This window comes from Macrobrachium nipponense, chromosome 36 (genome assembly GCF_015104395.2).
Source record: "Macrobrachium nipponense isolate FS-2020 chromosome 36, ASM1510439v2, whole genome shotgun sequence".
Taxonomy (NCBI): Eukaryota; Metazoa; Arthropoda; class Malacostraca; order Decapoda; family Palaemonidae; genus Macrobrachium; species Macrobrachium nipponense.
In genome coordinates this window covers 60,443,187-60,461,065 of record NC_087220.1, presented here as the reverse complement: position 1 = coordinate 60,461,065, position 17,879 = coordinate 60,443,187, and the positions used below count along the sequence as shown (strand labels likewise).

General features: G+C 51.2%; 1 protein-coding gene across 12 annotated transcripts in view; it reads right to left on the bottom strand.

The window, feature by feature from the left end:
• LOC135203741 (ral GTPase-activating protein subunit alpha-1-like) overlaps positions 1-17,879 on the bottom strand; it is a 217,753-nt gene that overhangs the window by 125,013 nt on the left and 74,861 nt on the right. For all 12 annotated transcript variants that reach the window (XR_010312009.1, XR_010312010.1, XM_064233673.1 and 9 more), the window contains exon 8: positions 10,280-10,454. Coding sequence is in view for 10 of the 12 variants with exons in the window: in XM_064233673.1 (XP_064089743.1) it covers positions 10,280-10,454 (175 nt within the window). In the remaining 2 variants the exon portion in view is untranslated. The remainder of the gene's footprint in view (positions 1-10,279; positions 10,455-17,879) is intronic.

Here is a 17,879-nt window from a genome sequence, read left to right as displayed (position 1 = left end):
GAAGGGTAGTAGATATCCCTCCCAGAGGACGTTTACTATCCAGGTCTCAGCACCGTAGCGCTGCCATGTTGCCCAATGGCTCGCCAGGCACCCCCCAACTTCCGGCAGCAGGTGAGGGGGAACGCCGTCCATAGCATTTCCCTCCTCTCTTCGACTTCTTCTTCCAGATCCTCCTCGAGAGAAGGACTGGGAGGAGGGCTGGTTGCAGTCACTCCTTACAGCAGAAGTCGAAGGCAGAGTCTTTCCTCTCGGCTTCAACGAGGCGACCGTCTTGGCCGCAGTCGTCCGAGGTTGCCCAGCCACCTTGGAGCCTGCCTGGTGGACAAGACGGTCACTGTCGTCAGTGCGCCACTGTTTCACTGCAGCGTCCACCATCTCTCCCAGGAAGAGAAAGGCAGAACTCCGCACCGGTCTGTTGCGAAGACCCAGAGCCACCTCACGCCCAGCCGCCCTGGTCACTCGGGTGAACACAGCGTCTCTACGCTGGAGAACCAGGTCGGCCCACAGGTTAGCTGTCTGGTGGGCCAGGTAGGCGAAGGCCCTACGCCCAGACTGGCACAGTCTCACAAAACCTGGGTCCCTTTAAGGAGTGATGTTCCCCAAGGAGGCCGCGGCTTTCGACACTGTGAAGGACCACAGGTCGAGCCATGAGACTCCTTGGAATGCTGCCATTGCGGTAGATTCCAAGGCAAGTGCCTCCTGCTGCGAGAACCAGAGGTTCTCTGACAGGAGCTGCAGCAGAGACACCCCTGGAGTTAGCCTGGCTAGCTCTGGGTTAACCTGTTTGGGCGGCAGAGGGTCCTCTGAAGGCACGTAGAAGCGCCTCTGTTGCGGTAGAGGTGGAGGAAGGAGCTTGGCAGACCTACCGGACCGAAGCGAACCCTCCTGTCCAGAGACAAGAGCGTCCACTTGGATCAGTATGCTGTCAGCCAAGGCTGATCGCGGCAGACCCACCGTCGTCCTGGGTTCCTTCTTAGGTCCCCAGAATGACTCCAAGCCCGATGTGGGCTCGGAAAGTGGGAGCGGTGATCCTTCTCCAAGGTCGTTGTGCTGACGAATCAGCGCAATTACCTCCGCGAACAACCTCTGGATCTCGGGAGTGACTGCATCCTGTGGAGACGGACCGTCATGCCCGTCCAACGAGAATGCCTCCCGAGACCCTCCTCCTTTCACAGGAGGAACCACAACAGACGCCTCCTGGTCTCATCCTGCCACTTGCGCGTACGATCTGGTTAGTCCGAGGACCGTGCCAGGTTCGTAGGGCATCGTGGCGGGATCGCGAGGGGCGCCTGATCGCCTTGCTCTTCCCAGTGAAGCCTGAGGAAGTTGAAGGGATCGGAGAGGAAGACCTGACGCTCCCCCGCGCCCACCGGCAGAACTAGTGTGCTGAGGGAGCTGCAGGCCTGGTCGAGTGGCTCTCCTGAGGAGAGCGGCTGGACTGAGAACAGCGGCAACGGTCCCGAGCGTCAGAAGAGCTGCTGCTGGTCCCCCTCTCCACCCAGTCCTGGTAGGAGCGGCGGTCAGGGGACCTGCAGAGTCCGCTGTCGCGGTGGGAGCGAGGCCTGTCCTCACGGAGCGTCACGCCGCTTAGACCAGCCGAGGCTGGTTCAGGCGACCGAGGGGACCGCTTCCTCGCCTCAGCCCGCGAGCAGTCTGGGACCGTCGCGTCAACCCTGGGTACCAGCGCGTCTGGTGAGAGTCGCCTTAGCGACCTCGCCAGTCTTCTGCTCCGTGCCTGGATCCTGGCGCCGAGTGGACTCGGTTGCCTGGGTCTTGGCTATACGGTCACCAGCACTCAGTGACTCTCGCAAACGAGACGCCAAGACGGTACCTGGCGTCAAGGCAGAACCTCTGGCGCCAGGTGAGGAGGTACCGGTGTTAGTCGGCACTCCTCCGGTCCCCGTCTTCTTCTTCCTTGCAGAATGAGAGACGGGACCCGTTCCCGAAGGAACAGGAGGACCGACGGAAGTCCCAACCGTCCCACCAGGGTGGGACAGACCCTTACAAGTCTCAGCGCGAGCCTTCTTATGGGAGGAGAAGGCAACCTTCTTCTTCTTCGGCTGTGGGGCCTTAGAAGTTGAAGGGAAAGCGGCGGCAGACGACGACGACGAAGACGACACCTTCCTCCTCTTCTTCTTCTTCTTCGTCAGCTTCCTCAGCACCACCGTCAGGGCCCGACTGCACCTGTTCGGAAGGACCTGGGGTGGGAGCAGCAACACCACGGGCAGGAATGACGGCGGCAGGAACTGGTACCAGGGCTGAAGCGGAAGCATACTCAGGAACAGGAGGCGGGGCAGGAACCGGCAGCATCCTCTGCACAGGAGGCAGGTCTAGAGGAGAGCGTCACCGTGGCTACGTGCTGAGTGTACACCAGGTATGGCGGAGCAGCATAGCCCGGCGTGGACACCGTAGTGGTAGTCGTGGTGGTCGGCCCGTGTGTTACCGGAATGGCCCCTCTTGCCAGGTGACTCAGCAGCCCCTGGACCGTCGGTGTCCCTTGCAGCCCCAGCGAGTACCAGACCCGTCCGAGATTGTCCCCCGTGACCAGCAAGCCTGAGGAAGGAAAAGTCGTGTGAGTTAGTGTGGGGGGTCTCCCCTCGCCCGGGGGGGGGGGGGGGGGGGGGGGGGGGAGACAGTTCCCAGCCTGAGCGAATGGAGGACCCCTAGTACAACTGGATGTCGGGATATCTCGCACCCCCCCTCCACGCTCAACTGATCGAGAGAGAAGGAGTGAGAAACCTCCCCAGAAGGGTAAGGAGCCATACGAGGGAGCTGAGATGGAGGGAGAAAAGAGGAAGACGTGTCCGTGACCATGGGCATAGCCGGAGAACCCTCCGACGTCTCCTTGGCCTGCTTGCGCGGCTTCTTCCTCTCCCCATAGCGCTCCCACTGCTCCTCCGACCAAAAAATACAAGTATCACATGTCTCAGTGCGAGAGCACTCTCGCCCTCTACACTGAGCACAAAAATCATGAGGTTCAACCTCTACAGATGATTGGAAGGCCCCACACTTACGGCCCCCCAACACCAGGGCACAATCTGCAGCTGATGGGGGGCCAGGGGGTCTCTCCGGCTCTTTGTGGTTCCATATCCATAGCAATAAAACACTTATGAATACAAAAACACACACGTACTTACTTATATCCTTGCAATAGCACACATTAAAAGGAAAAGCAAAAAAGTCTTCACGCAGTGAAGCAACCCAAGCATACGACAGAAGCGGGCAGAGAGACGAACAGCACATCCATCCACTAGCGCGGCCGAAAGCAAAGCGAATCCTCTCCTTGCAGTCGGACTGACCACCAACTGCCAGACAAGTAGTTAACTACCGAACCCCCTTGTTCGAAGCTTCAACCGGTTCAGCTGCTGCTAAGTACCTTCCTATTGTTAAAGGACCGACGGTTTGTATGCGTATCGGAACAAATACAATTTAATTCCAAAAGTTGTGATTTGTTCCGACACGTAATACAAAACCTCGGTCCTTTACATAGGGAAGACTCGCTTATTGGTGGGAGGAATCTGAGTCTTGTGAACAGACTGGTGTTCGCCCAACCTGGGTGCCCTCCCTGGTCGTAAGAGCAAATGGGGGGAACCTACCCTCTGTCCAACTGATCGGTGTATGCACTGCAAGATTAGTGGTCAGCCCTCTGGACCAATTCATAAGAGGGAGGCAAGCGTACCTCTTATGAATAACAAGCAAGAACTAGGTCCTATGTAAGAGACAAAATAAAGTACATACTGTTTGTCTCTCACTGGTGTCCGCTTCCCTCCTTGTTAGGGAAGGGACGAATAAGGGATTTTGACGAAGGAAAAATCTATTTCTGGGCAAATGACCTGTGTCGCCCAGTGAAATAGGTTCCTTTAGCACTATTTCTAAGGTAAAATATTGCTATAATACCAGAGAAAAGCTAAATTGGAAATGCCAGAATATTCTGGCTCGCTCACCTTTATTATAAGGTGTCGGTATGGTTTCTGGGGCGAGTGAAACCACTACCACAGGTCCTTTTCCATTTAGCCTCTTCCTACATCAAAAAACCTCAACTAGAGAGGAGCCGACCTAAGCCTCACTACTCGCTACCGTTACGGCTAGCGCCTCTGACGTCATCCTTTGATAGCACGACCACGCTGCACACACGTTTTTCTTTGCTGTGTTGTGTTCTCGCTTTGGAACCCTTATTTTTCAACATGGAACGTCAAGCTGTTTCTGCATCCAAGTTAAGTACTGCTATTATAGTTGACACTATTTAGGGGCTGCCCTTGGCACGTTTAACCGAATTATTTAGGTTTTTATGAGTCGGCGACCCATGCGGCACCGGCCCCGTGCCACCACAGCGGCTCGCTCCTTTGTGTTTCCTAATTTCGTGTCTCACGCGGTCTCCCATACCGGGTGAGCTCGATTATTTCTTAGCAGTATCGTTATTTTATTATCTATGATGCATTTATTGACGTTTTAGTTCCCACACGGGGGATTTTATCGAGCACGTGTTCTCGCTTCGTAGCCTATCAGAGCCCTACCGACCCAGTTTTCATGCATGCATGTTCCTTGTTGGTTAGGTCACCTTGTTAGGCTCTTTTATATGGATCCTAGTCCTACTTTCAGTCCTAGCCTAACCTGGCCGTCCTGTCCCGCGTTTATTCGTCACAACACGGTTACGAACCTTAACTGCATCATCATCCTGTCCAGCGTGGTGATGACCGCTACCCTCTGCCCGCAGGGAGAGGGAAGAAAAAGAGGAGGGAGAAAAGCCAGTCACACTCTCATTCACTCTCCATTCATGCAGTCTCACAAGGAAGCAATGCTACCTTGTCCAGTAAAGGAGCTGGGTAAGCTACACAACTTGTTGAGCAGCCACCACGGGTCACAAGGAAAATGTGTCGAAGGACCTGTGGTCAATATCCCAAAGGTAGATGGGGTGAAGGTGGTCTGGTTGGCCCAAACCCCTGCCTTCAGTACCTGTGCCACAGACAAGTTCTTACGGAATGCAAGGGTTAGACCAATGCCTCTGACTTCGTGGGCTTTCGGACACTCAGAGTAAGGGGGCGGGGCAAGGACAGCAAACCCAGGCAGCGGAGGAATCATCTTTTTCCGCGGCATGTATGTGAAACCTGGTGTAGAGAGAGTGGTGGTTGTCATCGTCACCACCCCGTGAGTCACTGGGGCCACGGCCAGGTGTTGAATCAGCCCTTGGATACTAGGAGTGCCAAGAAGACTCAGCGATCGCCACACCTGCTGAAGATCTCCGCCCGTGGAGGCAGACAGACCTGGGGAAGCAACAGTCAGGTTAATAGGGGGGGTTCCTGTTCGCTCAGAGAGGGAAAGATCCCACACTGAACAAACCAAAGACCCCGAGTACAGCTCCAGGTCAGGGTATCACGCTCCTTCCTCTGCACTCGACAGATCGAGCGAAGAGGCGGAGCAGGACACATCCCTCAAAGGGGAGAGAGCCATCTGCGGGAGTTGGCTAGGAGGGAGGAAGGAAGACGATGTGTCTGTCACCAGAGGTGTCGAGGGAGAGCTTTCCGACGACACCCTGGGGATTTTACGTGGTTTCCTCCTCTTCTCATACAACTCCCACTGCTCCTTCGACCAGGAGACACAATCATCACTTGGTACGGCCCGAGAGCATTCACACCCTTGACACCAAGTACACAAAATATGAGGGTCCACAGCATCGCTGGACCAGAATGCCCCACACTTACAGCCCTCCACTGCAGGGCACACTCTCCAGTTGGGTGGGGGGCAAGGAGGCTTCTCCACTTCGTGGGCTTGCATCTTCTTCCAGCGATGCAAATCAACAAATAATTAACAAAAACAATAAACAAAGTACTTACAAGTGCACACACACTAAGTAATTCACAAAGAAAAAGGACAGAAGTAAGCAGCTCAAAGTTGAACATCAACAAATCTCACGACAGGCGGGAACAGAGGCGAACACACGTCTACACCCTACACCCAACAGCGGTCGAAAGCAAAGTGGTATGTTTACCTCCAGTCGGGCAGGACTCCCGACTATCGGAGAAGCAGTTACTGCCGAATTACCTTGTTAGTAAATCTTACGACCGGTCAAGCTGGCGCTGAATAGTAATTGCTTATGTAAAGGATCAAGGGTTTGTATTACTTGTCAGAATAAACAATGGAAGATTTCATTATATAGTACATAGTCCCATTTATCTAGTTAAGGCAACTTTGAGTGTCTTTATAGATCAATAATATAACAATTTGTTGAAAATTGTATTTTTCCTAACTATACAAACCTGAAGTCCTTTACAAGAAGGAGGTACTTAGCAGCAGCTAAACCGGTCGTAAGCCTTTTGAACAAGGGGTTTGGTAGTTAACTACTTGTCCGGCAGTTAGCGGTACACTCGACTGCGAGGCGAGGAGCCACTTTGCTTGAAGCCCAGTAAACGCAGAGGAGGGGTGGCACGAGATGGGACTATATGTAAAGGACCTCAGGTTTGTATAGTTAGGAAAAATACAATTTTGAACAATTTGTCATTTGTTCCGATACGGTATACAAACCATCGGTCCTTTACAACAGGAAGACTCACTTATTGGTGGGTGGAATCTGAGTCTTATGAACAGACTGGTGTTTGTCCTACCTTGGATTCCCTTCTTGGTCATAAGACCAGAGGGAGGGATCCTAGCATCTGCCCAGCTGATTGGGGTGTGCACTGCAGGATCAGTGGTCAGACTTCTGGACCAAATTTATAAGAGGGAGGCAAGCGTACCTCTTATAAACAGCAAAAAGCAAGAACTAGTTCCTACTTCAAGAGCCAAGATAAAGTTATGGGTTTGTCTCTTGTTGGCTTCCACTCCCCCCCTTGTTGGGGAGTGGTGGATAAACACTTCTATCCCTACTAAAAGGGATAGAATGGGGATCGGTTGTGTAGCTTACCTGCATCGGACTCCAGTTCAGTGTAGTGACGACCGTAGCCCTCTGCCCACAGGTAGAGGGAAGAATGAAGGAGGAAGAGAAGCCAGTCACACTCTCTTTCACTCGTCCATGCATACAGTCACACAAAGATGCGATGCTGTTTTGTCCGCTCGGGTGCTGGGTAGACTACACAACTTGTTGAGCAGCCACCACGTGTCCCAAGAAAAAAAGTGTCCAAGGACCTGTGGGTGATATCCCAAAGGTAGAAAGAAGTGAAGGTGGTCTGGTTGGCCCAAACCTCTGCCTTCAGTACCTGTGCCAGGGAGAAGTTCTTGCAGAACGCAAGGGTTGGACCAATACCTCTGACTTCATGGGCTCTCGGACAAAGGATACAGGTGTCGTCACTGTCAGCTGTCTTGTAAGCCCTCCTGATCACCTCACCAAGCCAGAAAGAAAGAGTGTTCTTGGAAACCTCTTTCTTGGTAACCCCGGTGCTAACGAAGAGGCGTCGACACTCAGGCCTGAGGTGCCGAGTTCTCTTCAGATAGCGCCGTAGCGCCCTCACAGGACAAAGCAGCATCTCATCCGCATCATAATCGGTGAAATCCTTCAGGGAAGGGATCGTGAAGGAATCCAACCGGTCGTCAGGGACCGAAGGATTCCGAGTCTTCGCTACGAAGTTTGGGACGTGCGCAAAGAGGCACTCCTCTTACGAGGTTCCTGTCGTCCAGTCACCAGGCTAGGTCCTGCCTCACCTCCTCCGTGAGGGACACGGGGAAGAATGGAGGGTCCCTTGCCTGTGACCAACACTCCTTTAGTCTCCACTGAAAAGACCGCAGGTGAAGAAGCCCGTGAGGGACTAGCTTCTCGAGAGAAGACAAGTGGCCGATCATGACTTGCCACTGCTGAGCCGGTTGCTCCTGTCGAAACAGGAACCGTCTTACTGCCTCCCTGAATCTGCTGATCGGCAAATCTGCGGGGAAGACTCGCCCGGCTGCCGTGTCGATCAGCATGCCCAGGTACTTCATCCTCTGCTTGGGTTCGAAAACTGACTTCTCGTGATTCACTACGATTTCCAGATCGCGGCAGAATTCAAGGAGTCGATCTCTGTCCTGCAGCAACTGCGAGCGGGAGCTCGCCAGGACTAACCAATCGTCGAGATACCTCAAGAGACGTATCCCTACTGAGTGGGCCCAAGCAGACACCAGTGTGAACACTCGCGTGAACACCTGTGTGGCGGTTGAGAGACCGAAACAAAGTGCCATGAACTAGTACACCGTCCCGTCAAGGATGAAGCGGAGGTACTTCCTGGAGAATTGATGGACAGGTATCTGGAAATACGCGTCCTTCAAAACTACAGAAAGCATGAAGTCGTTCTCCCTGATGGAATCGAGCACCGACCGTGCTGTTTCCATCGTGAACCGAGTCTGGCGAACGAATCGGTTCAAGGGAGAGAGATCTATCACAGGGCGCCAGCCCCCGTAGACTTCTCCACAAGGAAGAGGCGGCTGTAGAAGCCTGGCGACTGATCCTGAACGATCTCCGCAGCTCGTCTGCTCAGCATGGCTTCTACTTCCTGCCGAAGCGTCACGTCCTTGGTCGAGCCAGGAACATAGGTTTGCAGATGGACCGGGTTGGAGGTAAGGGGTGGCCGAGACTTGAAGGGTATTAAATATCCCTCCCGAAGGACGTTTACTATCCAGGTCTCCGCACCGTAGCACTGCCATGTTGCCCAATGGCTCGCCAGGCACCCGCCCACTTCCGGCAGCAGGTGAGAGGGGAGGGGGGGGCAGCCTTCTTCTTCTTCGGCTTTGGGGCCTTAGAAGTTGAAGGGGAAGCGGCGGCAGGTGACAACGACGAAGAAGACGAAGACGAAGAAGACGAAGACGACGAAGAAGACGACACCTTCCTCCTCTTCCTCAGCTTCCTCAGCACCACCGTCAGGTCTTCCATCCAGGACGGAGCCGGGGCAGTTGCCGAAGCAACAGGGCCCGACTGCACCTGTCTGGAAGGACCTGGGGTGGGAGCAGCAACACCACAAGCAGGAACTGGTACCAAGGCTGGAGCGGCAATGAAATCAGAAACAGGAGGCGGAGCAGGAACCGGCAGCATCCTCTACACAGGAGGTAGGTCTAGCGGTGAGCTCTTGGGACACCAGAAGTCCGGGGCTGCGGCAGGAGCGGAGAAACCAGGAGGCAGCATAGCAACGGGCAAGGAAACCTCCGGCAGCGGAGCCTGCACAGTGACTGTCGGGGTCACCGTGGCTACATGCTGTGTATACATCAGGTGAGGCGGAGCAGCGTAGCCCGGCGTGGATACCGTTGTGGTAGGCCCGTGCATGACTGGCGTAGCCCCTCTTGCCAGATGACTAAGCAGCCCCTGGACCGTCGGTGTCCCTTGCAGCCCCAGCGAGTACCAGGCCCTGCCGAGATCATCGCCCGTGGTCAGCAAATCTGAGGGAGGGAAAGTCGGGTATATCAGTGGGGGGTCACCCCCTCGCCCGGAAGGGGGGGATAGTTCCCAACCCAAGCGAACGGAGGACCCCGAGTACAACTGGATGTCGGGGTATCTGGCGGCCCCCTCTACGCTCGAATGATCAAGGGAGGAGAGGGAGCGAGAAACCTCCCCCGAAGGGGAAGGAGCCATTCGAGGGAGCTGAGCCAGAGGGAGAAAGGAGGAAGACAAATCAGTGACAAAGGACGTAGCCGGGGAGTCCTCTGACGACTCCTTAGCCAGCTTCCGCGGGTTCTTCCTCCCCCCATAGCGCTCCCACTGCGCTCCGACCAAAAGATATATGTATCACAAGTCTCGGCACGAGAGCATTCACGCCCTCGACACCGAGCAAAAAAATCATGAGGATCTACCTCCACAGAAGAGCGGAAAGCCCCACATTTACGGCCCCCAATACCCGGGCATAGTCTACAGTTGATGGGGGGCGGGGGGGCTTCTCCGGCTCTTGGTTAGTAATTTCCATAATAAAATGAAAAGTAAAACAGACACGCACTTACTTCTGTACTTGCAACACACACACAAGTAAAAGAAAAAGTGAGAAAGCCTTCACGCAGTGAAGAAAACAAAGCATACAACAGAAGTGGGCAGAGAGACGAGGAGCAGCACATCCATCCACGAGCGCGGCCGAAAGCAAAGTGGCTCCTCGCCTCGCAGTTGAGCATACCGCTAACTGCCGGACAAGTAGTTAACTACCAAACCCCTTGTTCAAAAGGCTTACGACTGGTTCAGCTGCTGCTAAGTACCTTCCTATTGTAAAGGACCGATGGTTTGTATACCGTATCAGAACAAACATTTTTTGCTTGAGCAATGGGACAAATATAAACTGGCATTGTTATATGTTAAACTTATCAGTTAACAATGATATCGTTCCATGAAACCATCACTGCAACTTACATTCATCTGTATCCAATCTTTGTAACAAAATATGACAGTCTTCATGACGGACGCATATCGGAAACTAAGACACAAGGCTTGCCGAAATAACTCGTGAATAAAGTTGATGTTATCCCGTGAGGAGAACAGAATATCTCTAACCATAGTACCATCTTCACTGGATCCACTCTCATCGCTGGAACAAAATTAGCAGAATTAGTTTATTACAAAACTGGAAACCCCACTTGAAAGTTACATTTTAGTCAAATTTATGTACCTAACTGACACTAACTTCTTAGACCAATCAGTTACTTTATAAAATAGCCAAACTCAATACTGGACTATTCAACTAATATAAATGACACCAGGAAAATGGGAAAAATTCATTATAATTTTTTCATCACATCTAATTATAATGACTGTGTACACTAACAACCTCAATCAAAATCACAATTTTGAAAGTAAATTTTATTTTTCCTAACTATACAAACCTGAGGTACTTTACCTACGGAATAACTATTCAGCGCCAGCTGGACCGGTCATAAGATTTACTAACAAGGTAGTTCGGCAGTAACTGCTTCTCCGATGGTCAGGAGTCCCGCCTGACTGGAGGTAAACATATCACTTTGCTTTAAGCCCAGGAACAGAGTGAGGGGTGGCATGAGGTGGGACTATATGTAAATGGCCTCAGGTTTGTATAGTTAAGAAAAATACAATTTAATTCCAAAAATTGTGATTTGTTCCGACACGTAATACAAACCATCGGTCCTTTACATAAGGAGGACTCACTTATTGGTGGGTGGAATCTGAGTCTTGTGAACAGACTGGTGTTCGCCCAACCTGGGTGCCCTCCCTGGTCGTAAGAGCAAAGGGGGAGAACCTAGCCTCTGTCCAACTGATCGGAGTGTGCACTGCAAGATCAGCGGTCAGACCTCTGGAACAATTCATAAGAGGTGTCGAAGTACCTGTGGGCAATATCCCGAAGGTAGAAGGAGGTGAAGGTGGTCTGGTTGGACCACACCCCTGCCTTCAGTACAAGTTCTTACAGAACGCAAGGGTTGGACCAATGCCTTTGACTTCGTGGGCTCTCGGACGAAAGGTACTGGTGTCGGCACTCCTGTCGGAGTCGTACGCTTTCCAGATTACCTCACGAAGCCAGAAAGAAACAGTGTTCTTGGACACTTCTTTCTTGGTCACCCTGGTGCTAATGAAGAGGCATCGACACTCAGGCCTGAGATGTCAAGTTTTCTTCAGATAGCGCCATAGCACCCTCACAGGACAAAGCAGCATCTCATCCACATCATTATCAGTGAAGTCTTCTAGGAAGGGGATCATGAAGGACTCGAACCTGGTGTCAGGGACCGAAGGGTTCTGAGTCTTCGCTACGAAATCCGGGACAAAATCGAGCGTAACCAATCCCCACCCCCTCGAGTGTTTAACATCGAAGGAAAGACCGTGAAGTTCTCCTACTCTCTTCGCCAATGCCAGGGCCAGCAGAAAGACTGTCTTGAGGGTCAGATCCCTGTCTAACAACTCTCGGAGTGGCTCGTAGGGTCTGCGAGTCAAGCTCCTAAGGACAAGAGTCACATCTCACCCAGGGGGCCTGAGTTCCCTGGGTGGGCAAGACCTCTCAAAACCCCTAATTAGTTTAGAGTGATATTTCCATGGAGGTGGAAATATCGACTCCTCGCAGTTTAAAGACTAGGGCTAATGCGGCTCTGTAGCCTTTGACTGCGGAGATAGTGAGGAGCTTCTCTCGGCGAAGAAAGATGAGGAAATACGCTACCTGCTGAAGAGTGGCTCCGAGTGGAGAGAGACCCCATCAACGACACCAACCACAGAAGACGGACCACTTTCTCTGGTAAACTGCTGCAGAGGACTGTCTGAGGTAACCAGCCATCTCTGTTGCTGCTCGGCAAGAAATGCCTCTCACGCGCAAGAATTGGTGGATAACCGACACCCGTGAAGACACAGGGAATGAACTGCCTGGTGGTACCGTTCTACATGTGGTTGACACAGCAGGTTGTGCCAAGGGGGAATCTCTCGCAGTGCCTCCAAGAGAAGAGCTAGCAGGTCTGGATACCAAATGGCCTGAGGCCATCTAGGTGCCACCAGAATCATCCGTAAATTGCTGGTGATCAGCACTCTGCTGATCACCTTGCGAATCAGGCAGAACAGGGGAAAGGCGTAAACTACGAGGTTGTCCAGCAAGTGTTGAAACGCATCCTCTACAGCTGCTCATGAGTCTGGCAAAACTGAAAAGAAAAATGATATTGTCATGTTACAATAAAGTTTTATACATACTTACCTGACAGATATATACTTAGCTATAGACTCCGTCGTCTGCGACAGAATTTCAAATTTCGCGGCACACGCTACCGGTAGGTCAGGTGATCTACCGCCCTGCCCTAGGTGGCAGGACTAGGAACCATTCCAGTTTTCTAATCAGAATTCTTCTCTTCCACCTGTCTCCTGCGGGGAGGCTGGGTGGGCCATTAATCGTATATATCTGTCAGGTAAGTATGTATAAAACTTTATTGTAACATGACAATATCATCTTTATACATTCAACTTCCCTGCCAGATATATACTTAGCTGATTAGCACCCATTGGTGGTGGGTAAGAGACAGCTAACTACTGAAATAGACAGGTAAACAACATATGTTGTAGGTATTAATAAACCTTGGTTCCTACCTTATTAGGCTGAAGACTTCGCGGCTACTGCCTTGGAGTCTGCTTAGCCTCAAGAGCCTCAGCGAGATATTGATCTATGGCTAAGAGTTCTTGTGGGTCTGCCAATGGGGTCTTATCCACTTACTCGGCAGAGCCTAAAGGCCTTTGTCATTGGGTGCTATTCCACTAACATGACAATACACCTTGTTCAAGGAGCACAAAACCGATCCCGATCACCTGATCCTAACATCCATGTTAGTTCTAAGATTGTAAGGAGTTATCCCCGAACTCCTTACAAACAACCAAAAACTCGAAACATAAATACACTTTCATTACAAAATATACAAAAAAAAAAAATTTTTGTACTCCCCTACTAGCCATACATACCCTTGATCCCCTACCAGCAATGACACTATGCTCCCGGTGCGACAATTAGTGAGCTTGCTAATAGAAAACCAAGCACATATCTGACAAGAGGGTTTATGTACGATAAAAACACACAATTAAGGATCAGTCTTTGCTCCAAGACCCATTACTGTATCTGCTGATACAAAAGGACCTAGCGAGAAGCACTTCTCATAGGTCACTCTCACATCCTTCAGATAATGAGATGCGAACACTGAATTGCACCTCCAATATGTAGTCTCAATAATATTCTTTAGAGACATATTCTTTTGGAACGCCAAAGACGTTGCTACTGCCCTCACTTCATGAGTCTTGACCTTTAGAAGACCGAAGGATTCCTCCGAGCAGTTCTTGTGAGCGTCCGCTAATAAGCTTCTCACAAAGAAAGCCAAGGCGTTCTTGGACATGAGTCTTTTGGGGATCTTCACCGCACACCAAAGACCTTGTTGACAAGCTCCCATCTGTCTCTTCCTCTCTAAATAATATTTAAGAGCTCTCACTGGACAGAGAGATCTCTCTATCTCTCTGCCTACAAGGTTAGATAGGCCTTTTACCTCAAAACTTCTGGGCCACGGTTTTGACGGGTTTTCGTTCTTTGCCAGAAACATTGTCTGGAAAGAACAGATGGCAGCATCTCCTTTGAACCCCACCGTGGAATCCAGAGCGTGCAATTCGCTCGTCCTCTTGGCTGTAGCGAGAGCCACCAGGAACAAGCATTTCCTAGTGACGTCGCGGAAGGAAGCCAGATGTAAAGGCTCGAATTTATCCGATGAAAGGAATTTCAGGACCACGTCTAGATTCCAACTAGGTGTTCTAGGAGTAGCTGCCTTTGAAGTCTCAAAAGATCTAATTAGATCGTGTAGATCTTTGTTGCTTGCAATGTCTAGGCCTCGATTCCTAAATACTGAAGACAGCATGCTTCTGTATCCCTTTATTGTTGAGACAGATAGGTGTGATTCCTCTCTCAGAAAGAGGAGGAAATCGGCAATATTCACTATAGAGGTATTGGAGGAGGACAGCTTCTGACCCTTACACCACCTCCTAAAGACTTCCCACTTTGACTGGTATAACTCTTGCTCGTCGAAGCTCTGCGGGCTCTAGCGATAGAGCCCGCAGCCTTGCGAGAAAAGCCCCTCGCTCTGACAAGTCTTTCGATAGTCGAAAGGCAGTCAGAGCGAGACCTGGGAGGTTGTGATGAAACCTCTCGAAGTGGGTTGTCTGAGTAGATCTGGTCTGTTGGAAGCGATCTGGGGAAGTCCACTATCCACTCCCAGTACCTCCGTGAACCATTCCTGGGGCTGGCCAAAAGGGGGGCTATTAGCGTCAACTTCGTGCTCTTCGAAGCTACGAACTTCCTGAGCACTTCCCCCAGGATCTTGAACGGGGGAAAGGCGTATGCGTCCACACCCGACCAATCCAGAGAAAACAAACGTCTATTGCGAAGGCTCTCGGATCTTCCACTAGAGAGCAAAAGATCTCTATTCTTTTGGAGAGGAACGTCGCAAACAGGTCTATGTGAGGTCTCCCCCACAGGGACCAAAGACTTCGACACACTTCTTCGTGTAGAGTCCATTCTGTGGGAAGGACCTGATTCCTCCTGCTCAGTCTGTCCGCTCTCACATTCTTGATCCCTTGAACAAACCTTGTGAGGAGAGTTATGCCTCTTTCTTCCGTCCAGGTTAACAGGTGTTTTGTTAACTGATAGAGGGAGAAAGAGTGCGTGCCTCCTTGCTTGCGTATGTAAGCCAGAGCCGTGGTGTTGTCCGAATTTATCTGTATCACCCCGTCTCTGACTATCTCTTCGAAGAACTTTAAGGCTAGGTGTATGGCCACTAGTTCCTTGCAATTGATGTGCCAGGACACCTGTTCCTTTGTCCAGGTGCCTGACACCTCCCCTTGCTCTAGCGCGCTCCCCATCCCGACTCCGAAGCGTCGGTAAATAACACTTGGTCTGGGTTCTGCAGGGCAAGCGATACGCCCTCGTTCTTTTGAAGAGGAGGGATCCACCACTTCAAATGATCTTTACCTCTTGTGGAAGTTGGAAGATGTCCGAGAGTTGTCCCGTCTTCCAACTCCACACCTCTTTGAGGAAAAACTGAAGAGGGCGAAGGTGAAGTCTCCCCAGAGAGAAGAACTTTTCCAGTGAGGACAGGGTCCCTAAAAGGCTCAGGTAATCCCTCGCTGAGCTGTTTCTCTCTAGAAGCTCGAGATTCTCGACAAACCCTCGAGTGATTCTTTCTCGCGAAGGATATACTCGAAAACCCCGAGAATCCATCTGAATCCCAGATAGACCAAGTTCTGGCTGGGGATCAGCTGTGACTTCTCGAGGTTGACGAGCAATCCTAGCGAATCTATCATGTTCCTTGTTTACTGATAAGTCTCCAAGCACTGAATCTCCGACTTGGCCCTGATCAGCCAGTCGTCCAAGTAGAGGGAGATGTCTATTCCCTCTAGGTGAAGCCATCTTGCCACATTCGCCATCAGGTTGGTGAATACTTGTGTAGCTGTAGACGACCGAAGCACAGAGCCCTGAACTGAAAGATCTTGTCTCCTATTACAAAACGAAGATATTTCTTTGACAAATGTGAATGGGAACGTGGAAATATGCGTCTTGCAAGTCCAGAGAGACCATCCAATCTCCTGGACGAAGAGCCGACATTACTGAGGCGGACGTTTCCATGCGAAACTTCTTTTTCTGAACAAAGCGATTCAAGAGCGCTTACGTCCAGAACTGGCCTCCACCCCCCCCGATGCCTTTGGTACTAGAAAAAGGCGATTGTAAAATCCCGGGGAGTGTGGATCCTGCACAAGTTCGATGGCCTCTTTTTCCACATTTGCTCCACCATTTGAAGGAGAGTCTTCTCATTACCGGGTCTCTGTACCTCGCTGACAGTTCCCGAGGCGTAGATGTTAGGGGAGGGCTGTTGTCGAAGGGATTACATATCCCTTCTTTAGGACCGACACTGACCAAGGGGTCGGCTCCCCTTTTTGCCCATACTCCTGCAAAGTTCAGGAGTCTGGCGCCCACTGGTGCTTGAAGGAGCAACAAGTCACTTGGATTTTTCTTGAAGGCCTAAATGAAGACCTTCCTCTCTTATCAGAGCTCTTCTTTCTGGTAGGGGGACGAGCCGCTGTACCTCCACGAAAGGGCTGCTGAGGAGGACGAGAGTCCTTTCTTAATCGACCCGGACACTTACAGGAACGTCCTTTTCTGGACGTTTGCGTTAGTAGGTCTTGTGTCGCCTTTCTCAGTTAGCGAGCGAGATATATCCTTCACCAACTGAGAAGGAACAGATGATCCGATAGAGGGGCGAACAATAAAGCAGTCCTCTGGCTTGGAGAAACCCCTTTCGATAATAGGGATCCATAAACTGATCTCTTTTTCAGGAGACCAGCACCAAAAAGGGAAGCCACTTCACCCGAACCGTCCTGTACTGCCTTGTCCATGCAGGGACAGGACGCTATGGAGAATCTCTGGGTTTTTAAGAAACTCCGGATCCTTAGATTTGTTGGCCAGAACTCCGAGTGACCAATCCAGAAAGTTGAACACCTCTAAACGTGACAAAAAGTCCCTTTAGAAAGTGGTTCAACTCTGAAGTGCTCCACGTCGCTCTGACCGATCCTAAGGAGTGACGTCTAGAGGCCTCCACTAAATTGGAAAAGTCGGCATCTGCAGAGGCAGGTAGAGAAAGACCCATAGTCTCTCCTGTCCCATACCAAATACCTCTCTTTCCATGTAATTGGAAGGAGGCATGCAGAATACCGTCTTTCCCTAAGCCCTTCTTCTCCAGTCCAAGGATCCTTAGATTTGTTGGCCAGAACTCCGAGTGACCAATCCAGAAAGTTGAACACCTCTAAAGTGACAAAAAGTCCCTTTAGAAAGTGGTTCAACTCTGAAGTGCTCCACGTCGCTCTGACCGATCCTAAGGAGTGACGTCTAGAGGCCCCTCCACTAAATTGGAAAAGTCTGGCATCTGCAGAGGCAGGTAGAGAAAGACCCATAGTCTCTCCTGTCCCATACCAAATACCTCTCTTTCCATGTAATTTGGAAGGAGGCATGCAAAATACCGTCTTTCCTAACTCCTTCTTCTTGTCCATCCAAGAATCTAAAGAATGGAGTGCCTTCTCATAGATATCGCAGGCTTCATTTTCAAAAAGGCCGAGATTTTGCCGTAGCCGAGCTCGAAAAGAGAGAACGAGGAGAAGGAGGAGCCGCCGGACTAAGAGAATCTCCAAATTCTTGAAGTAATAATGATGCTAAGACTTTATAAATAGATAGTCCCTCATTAGCAGGAGGTTCGTCATCAGACAACTCGTCTAACCCTCGATCAGTCGAAGGAGAAAGTTCACGTTTGGAGGGAGAGTCCTTCCAAGACCTCCTATGCTCTGAAGGAGAGGAGCTCCTATTTGGAGAAGAGTCATAACCTCCAGGAACGAGTCCCCAACTCCTGCCTGGCTCTTGACTCTTCTCCGACTCCGACTCCTGGCTCCTGACTCCTGGCTCCTGACCTGGCTCCTGACTCCTGCCTCCGACTGCCATCCT